We start from the raw sequence: 8,147 nt of genomic DNA on the forward strand, positions 1-8,147 counted from the left end.
TTCCAACAATAAGACTGTTTACCATCACACAATTATTTTATAGGCAAGAATACATGTGCAATCAATACAGGTATTTATGACAAAAATTTATCAAAGTACTAGAAGCCTAGTACTTCTAGGTTTCCTCGCCTTTGCTATTAATTTCACATCCTCACAGGGTATCCAACATTAGCACATAGTTCCCCCACACCACCATCACTACTCCACCTTTACTTCAACTCCTCACTAGAGTTCAGTGGGCGCTGGAAGTCAAAGTCATCTGTTTAGGGATCTTTGGGAGAAATTGAATTAATTTGTAAAAATTATATTTGAGATCATTATACACTATAGGAATAGCAATCATATACACCCACAGTTTAATCTTCATTTATAAGAGATAATCTAGCAGAGATTTTATTTCAGGGTCTTTTGAATTTTCCAACATGAGGATATTTCTGCTTTCCGAAGAAAGAGAAAGAACTGAAAAATGCTTATGTCATCTAAATGTTGCCACGTTGGCTGATCTTTACATGATTTGATTTCATTGGCATTCCATGAGGCAATCACTTTAATATTTGTCAAATTAAGCAAAAATAAAGCTACTAAAATCATCAAAAACCTATATTCAATATACATATATATCTTTATATGCACATATTTTATATATGTATGTGTGTGTATGTGTAATCACTGTAAGAAACAGGTTATTATAGGAGAACGATGTGTACCTTAAGGAATGATTTTTTTGTTTTACTTTCACTATTTCTTAAAAGAGAAAAGAAAAACAACAGAGAAAGAGATAATAACAATAATAATTATTATTTTTAACACCTACAGCACCTGGTGTTCTTACGTGGTCTCCCATCCAAGTACTAACCAGGCCCGGCCCTGCTTAGCTTCTGATCAGGCACTTTCAGGGTGGTATGGCCATAGATGAGATAATAATTATTTAAAGCCTCATTTCCCACAAAATGTTGGGATGCATTTCAAATTGAGAACAGCTCAGAAACGTTGTACTGGTCTTCCTGGAAGAAGACTAAATTTCTGAAGACTAAAGTACAAACACAGTATAGACATGCTATCATTGACTATACTGTACTCATCCTATACAATTGAATAATAATAAAAATGTATTTTTATATATAAAATGTTTTGCAGGTACCAAAAGATCAAATAAAAAATCCCATCGCCCCTGTCGTGTTCCTAGGCATACTGTATACTCACTTGGGAAATGCTTCACAGAGCTCGTCTCAGAGCAATATTTTGTTGTTTATAGGGCTGAAATAAAAGGAACCGCCATTCCCCTCGCTTAGGAGAGTCGCGATTTCCCGTAGCACCGTACTGCAGGTTAGGTGTGAATGACTGCTGCAGACAACAATCATATTCTGCTGAACACTTGGTTACTGAGAGTCTTAGCCATGATCACCAGAGGCCTCACTCAAACTGCAGCTGTCATTTAATCTGGAAGCCGGTGGGTATTTTCTTAACATTTGCTTGGCCATTCTATTCTCTTTTTGGTTGGTCCTCTATATTATGATCAAAACAGGCTAATTCATGAAATTCTAAAAACAGCACAGTTCCTCCTCCAGAAGACTTTGCTGTTGCTACTTAGAAATGGTGTAAATCATTAAAGATGTGAGAAATTTACAAATATTTGGTCCTTAATCCATAGCACGGTAGATATTGGACTAGAGTGTAAAATAAAGCACTTAATAATGTACATAGGAAAATCAGGGAGAAAACTTAGATGCCAATTCCAAAATCATTTCTACTATTTCTCATTAGCTTAAAATTGGTCACATATTTTGAACAATAGTCACTGGCAAATTAAAATAACATATGCTTTATAAAAAAGGTCATACCAGAAAATGATTTAGAGTAAAAATAGTGGGTGACATTAATTTTCCAGTAAATAATAAATATGCAACTTACTTAATTACAAATGTCTAAATACCAGTTTACATAATAAAAACAAGGAAAATAAGCAAAATCAAAGGTGTCTTGTAGAAATAAGCATTTATCTGTAGGCATATGAACTTGAAGGACAAAATACCGATGGCTCCAGCTGTATGCCATGTTATATCAACGCTGAATATCTTGATGCTATAAGCACTTGCCAGCTGGTGCCCCAAAATATGCATTTTTGAGCCTCGACCTTTTTCAGAGGAGAGCTTCATATTCCAAAAGTAGACATTGACCACTGAAAGTAACCCTTAATATTTATTCTTTATAGAGAATTTTGTCTTGACTATCAGTTAGGAAGCACCTATATTTCTATACTTCATATTAGACTGCCAGCAGATGTGCCTGAGGTTCATGCTCTTCGGAATGTACAAGGGTGTTGTGTTTATAATTACATAATATATAGTTCTACTTAAAAAAATAAAAGGCTGGATCAGGACTTACATTAGACTGATAATTTCTAATCTTTTCAGAGTAAATAATATATTAAAATAACTACAGTGTACAGAGTATATAAACTCTTAATTAGCCAAACTCTGTATAAATCTTTCAATAAGCAACAAGTAACATTTTAGTGAAAACTCCAAGAACAAGGTTGATATCAACAAACTTGTGAGACCTTCCAGGTAATGTTAGATAATTGTGATAAATTTCAACACAATAATATATTTGATATGCAACTTATAGGTTTTTTACCTGTTAATAAAGACCATCTTTCTAATATTTTCCCAAAGATATAATATTTTAAATGAGAACATAGTTGCTCTAGAAATTAAAAATGTATAACCATCTTTTAAGAGGCTAACAACATTACTTCTATATTCAAAACAATGGAATTAATGGGATAACTAATGAATACCTCAAACCTTTTGTTGAATATAAAATGCATTTCTACCAAAATGTCTTCAACATTTGAGACCTTGAATTTTCACTAAACGGTGTTGAAAAAAACCCTGTTCTTTCTTTCTCCTATATGACATTGTCTATTATTAAAGAATGTTCTCAAAGAGCAATTTGCAATATATTTTCAACAGAAACCACTTAACCACAAATAAGAGTTGTATGTATTCAATGTTGTTGATTCAGAAATAGTTAATTTCCTTTCAATGGAATGTGACTTTTCCACAAAGAGATTTTAACCAAATTTTTCCCAAACTGCAGTAAAAGAAATCTTTTATATACTTTCAAATACTGTGCCTTTTTATTTAAAACAGTGTAAACATAACAACACCACCAATAATTGGAAAAAGACTGGTTATGTGAACACTAATTTCCTTGAATGCCCCCATGAAATTAAGAGTAAATAAAACAGACAAATCTTCAGGAGAAGTTTCAGTTCACCTCCGCAGTGGTAAAAATATTGCTTTATTCCAAATGAACATACAACACAATTTACTGTTCTTTTGAGGGCTTCTTATGAACTAAATACTCTGGGCTTTGTGATTTCAACAATTTATTCTTTCCATATTAATCACAGAAGCCAATGTCTTGGTCCACGTGTTGTTGTAGACTTGCTACAAAATAAATAGTAATGAGGATGATGAAAAAGCAAAGGGCAACTGTCAATTTGGTCATTGGCTTGTGTAAATAATTTAAGTACACATGATTCAAAATAAACACACATCCTCAACTCGCCTTGTGATACGGGTATCATCAATGAACCTATAGTTGCTCCTCTCAGAAGTATTCACATCAGAAAATGGTCTAGACATTGTCAAGAGTTTTATGGGACCCCACCATGCAAGTGACTTTGATTTAAGAACTTACTAAATGAATTTTATACTTAATGAAAAAATTTAAAGTGAACAGATCTAAGAGGGAAATTTTTTTTTTCTGAATATTAGATTCCCTGATGTTTCAGAACAAATTTTAGCAAGCTTAATACGCACACACATGCACACACATACTCACAATGAACACATGTGCATACAGCATACCAATGCTCAGGGGAGCTCACTCACACACACACACACACACACACACACTCACACTCTCACACACACGCACACAGGCACACACACACTGAGAAATGCTCCTTTGAAGCCCCTAAAAATTCTCAAAGAAAAACATTTCTATCAGCATGATTTTAGTGACACAACACTGTGATTTTTTGTCCCTTTTTCTGTAATAATTTCCTATCTCCCTCTGAGGTTCTGCACCTTCAAATTTCAGAGGAAGACGGCACGTAAGAGTAGCTAAGATTGCCCCCAACGACTCCCCCATCTCCTGTCCTCCCTCTCCTTCCAGAATCTTTGTGCCATTCTTCAAAAATTAAATAGAAAACACTACATTTGTTGACATGACATAACCTGTAATGAGGCTGTCGAGTGAAGAGAAATTTAGGGGTTGGATCTGTCAAGCCAAATGGCAAGTGTCACCTGCTCACTGGCATGTCCGCCCTCAGGATACAGCTTGTCTCTTTGAAACCTGGTAAAAGCCAGTGCTTTTTTATGAGGACACTGGTGCTGTGGGGGCCAAGGGTCTGAATCGCCCACATCTACTAAGAGCCAAAGAGGACAGTGTTGGGACTAACTGAAATTGTATTCAGAATTCTACCCAAAAGCTTCAGTTGTAAGCTTTATCCCTCCTGAAACGTTTCTTTCCCTTTAAAAAAATATTTTGTTAAAAAACACTATGATATGAGGGCGATAGACTATTTGGTTTTTTCTAAGTAGATGCTCTTAAATTAATGCATATAAATAATCTGTATTTAATTTTCCTCTCTTTCCTGTTGAGCAAAGCATAGAATGCACAGATTCCTACATCTCAAGTCACTTGATCAATGCAGAGTCTCTTTGTATTTCATTTCTTAAGACAAATTGTGCCTCTCGTTCTGATTTGGCTGTGGGACTCAGGGGGAGAAACGCTGTGTTTTCACTCGCACTGTCTTCAGTTTCTACGCTGGCCAGTTCGTAGTCTTCTGACCGTCTGGCATCAGTCAGAATTCGGATCTGCTCCTGGACAGTTTCTAGCAATATTTTCACTTCTTGTTGTTCTGCTGTGAGACAATCGCTGACTGGAATACTCACATTGACAATATCAGCAGAGTAGGAGTTTTTGCACCATTTGATGCTTTTGACTTCAGAAATCCCTGGCATTTGCATGCAGGTTTCTTCTAGACCCACTGAAGGGATGATGGGCACGGAACTGGCCCTTGTGGATGAATATCCCATCAGGTCCTTTTGATCCAAGCTATTAAAATAGGAGTTTGTCTCTCTTGAAGGCAGTTGCATATTTATTGATGCATGTTGTTGGTTTTTTAAACCATTAGATGAATACCTGAAAAGAAACAAAGTGTTATACATTCTTTCTGCCAGTGCTTCTTAGAGTACTATTCAGTCAACAAAGCACTTTCCACATGCACCATCTCACTGAATTCTCACAGCATCCCCATCAGACGGATAATATGTTCCCAGTTAAACAGAGAAGTAAACTGAAGCTCAGATAGGTGAAGTGACTTGCCCAAGGTCACACAGAAAATAAGTGACAGACTGAGACTCAAACCCAGATCTTCTTACTTTAAGTCCAGTGATCTTTCAACACACCACAGCTGTATAGGCAGGTGGGATATAGTCTTCCTGACCTCTATCCTAGAATACAAAGTAAATGGGGATTGAGCAGGTAAGTGTGGCCTTTCCATAGTGACAAACAGGAAACCCATAATGGCATTACTCCACTCCATCAACTTGACCACCCTCTCAGCCCTGGTTTAGTCCAGAAGACTCATGTGGTCACCCTAGTTGGAGAAACCAGGAAGCCCAACATTAAGCATCAAGTGCTACAGTCCTGAGTTTTTTGCTTCACACTGACTTTAGGGGAACCAAATCCAATTCCTATTGAAACTCTGCTCTGTAGAAATTGCCTCGCTATAAATTGCTGAGCCAAAAAATGGGAACAAGAGGCTTACAGCTCCTCTGTCTTCCCAGGGACTGACATGAAGCAAGTTCCATAGAACCTCTACCAATCTAGCAACTTTCCCCACATGGTTTCTGGAACCAAGAGAGGTAGTTCACTGGTCCATGGCAGTGACTTGTCAAGAATGACAACATGTCATTCCAAGTCATTTGAATATGCCAGAATTCTGGCTAGCCCTTTTCTTGCCTATTCAGAGCTAGTGAATTTCCTAGTGCCCTGAACTTTCCAGTGCCAGGAAGTGGGGCAGGTATATTGTAGATTCATAAAAGTGTGGTTTGGGGACATGAACTTTATGCTATTTCTCAGTTATTTGTCCTTAATGTAAATTAAACATTAAAATTTAAGCATAATCTAAACATATCCATCCTCCATATAATAAATCTCATTCCCCTGTCTTACATCATAATGTAAATAAAAGTCATGTTTATACACACAAAGAATAACTGCAATGAAGTGCTTAGCACACTAAATAGAAGTCTTCATTGAAGGACATATGGGAGCAATTAGGGGGTCTGTCTTTCCACTACAGAGTGAGAAAAGATGGAGAACAAATTTAGGTGTTATAGTCCCGTGCTCTCTTACTGTGCCTAGTACAGAGTTGGCAACCAATAAATCTTGGTGGAATGAATGCATGAATACATAAACAGACCTTAAAGGTAAATACTTCCTTTATATTCCAGTTAATATTCATTTCACACATAACAAGTGCTAACATTTACATCGTGCTTTTAAAAAGCACTTTCATCTATAATTACCACATTAATTTTTTTATAAAACTGTGTGGTTTATTTATTATTGGATGGATGAATAAATTGGACTAAGGGGTACTCAGATGACTTGTCCCAAATTACCTTCAGGAGGCCGAAGAGGAAGAAGTTAAACCCAAGTTATCTTATTTTAATTGTAACTATTAAAGCTATAAATGAGTGGGCATCTAAGGATATATAATCTTTACCTATGAAACTGTAGAGCTACATACCATGAAATTCCCTGGGGGAATCTTACTTTTTTTACTTTAGTGTTATATGACTGAAAATGTCAACAAGAAGAAAGGGAACACATTTCAGGCTTTTGTGTTCTGTCCTTAGCACCATGCTCTTAACACCATTAAATGTACAATTATATAGAATGTCTGCTATCAGATTCACCAATGGCACAGAGCCAAAAAACTTAATTAGGATAAAATTATATTTCACTCAAATATCAGAGTATATCAGTGGATAGAATCTAATAGGTTGAAATGTGATGGCGATAGATGCAAATTCTTATACTTGGATCTAAACATTATTTGTAAAAATATTGGATAAAGGCGTAAAAATATCTTAGAGGATTTAGTCAATTGTAGCCTCAGTAAGTCAACCAACCATGTAGCATGACTAAGTGATAAGAAGCAATTCAAGCCAAACTTGGAGCAATGTTCTAATATGCCTAAGGGCTGAATTAAGGACTTAGATGAGAAAGAAGAATTGAAGTTGACTTATGTGTCACCTCACAAGTCAGTTATGGAACACATGGCTGGCAATAACTGAAATCTAAAATGTTACCATAACGTGAAGAAGCATTTTAAACAATTAGGACTCTCTAAAATGTGATTTTGTTTTGAATCTAACATGACTTCAAGTCTCAATGCCATTCTTAGACAAATAGCATCCTCACTTCAATTTTCTCATTCATTAAAATAGTCAGGTAGTAATACTGACCGAGGGGGATTGCTCTGAGGACTAATTGAAGTAATGCCTCTGCACTATTCAACAAGAGGCACATTAATCATCCTCACTTTCTTCCTACAGTTTCTGTGAATGTCCTAGCACTGATATTTGAGTAGAAGCTGAACACTACTCTCCAGAAGTTAAAGCGAGAGCTATATTTCTAGATGTGATTCTGGATTAGAAGGTACTCAGAGTTCTTTATCCTCTGAGAGTCGATGACTCATGAGTTAGATCCATGAGTTTGTAATTTATTGATTGTAAAATATCAGTTTGAAATGCCTTTCCTCTGATCCCTCAATGAAGAAATCATAAGTACATTTCCTTGGTAACTATGTAAATCAAAATATTCTTTTAAAGGTGAAAGATTCCAACAATTAGTCACTTGGTTTTATTCCCAGTAATTCAAGGGCCAGGCCAAGGAATTTGTATTTCCCAGGAGACTCTGAGACTTATTTTTTAGTGCATATGGCATTAGAATGAACTGACTAAATTGAAGACATCTACTTTTCCCTCTGAAGCCATACAACTACAGTTTCCATTTACATATCACCAACCAGGAATGTGATTTTCTTCACACTCTTT

At 36.0% G+C, this 8,147-nt stretch overlaps 1 protein-coding gene and 1 pseudogene across 1 annotated transcript in view; both read right to left on the reverse strand.

The window, feature by feature from the left end:
• Positions 1-807: 807 nt before the first annotated feature.
• LOC112482700 lies at positions 808-914 on the reverse strand (annotated as a pseudogene).
• Positions 915-4,712: 3,798 nt separating this feature from the next.
• Positions 4,713-8,147, reverse strand: part of NRG3 (neuregulin 3) — a 991,727-nt gene continuing 988,292 nt past the window's right edge. The window contains exons 9-10 of the mRNA XM_006915624.3: positions 5,460-5,531; positions 4,713-5,220 (exon numbers count right to left, since the gene is read on the reverse strand). Of these exons, the coding sequence (XP_006915686.3) occupies positions 4,713-5,220; positions 5,460-5,531 (580 nt within the window). The remainder of the gene's footprint in view (positions 5,221-5,459; positions 5,532-8,147) is intronic.

The sequence above is a fragment of the Pteropus alecto genome, unplaced genomic scaffold (genome assembly GCF_000325575.1).
Source record: "Pteropus alecto unplaced genomic scaffold, ASM32557v1 scaffold155, whole genome shotgun sequence".
Classification (NCBI taxonomy): Eukaryota; Metazoa; Chordata; class Mammalia; order Chiroptera; family Pteropodidae; genus Pteropus; species Pteropus alecto.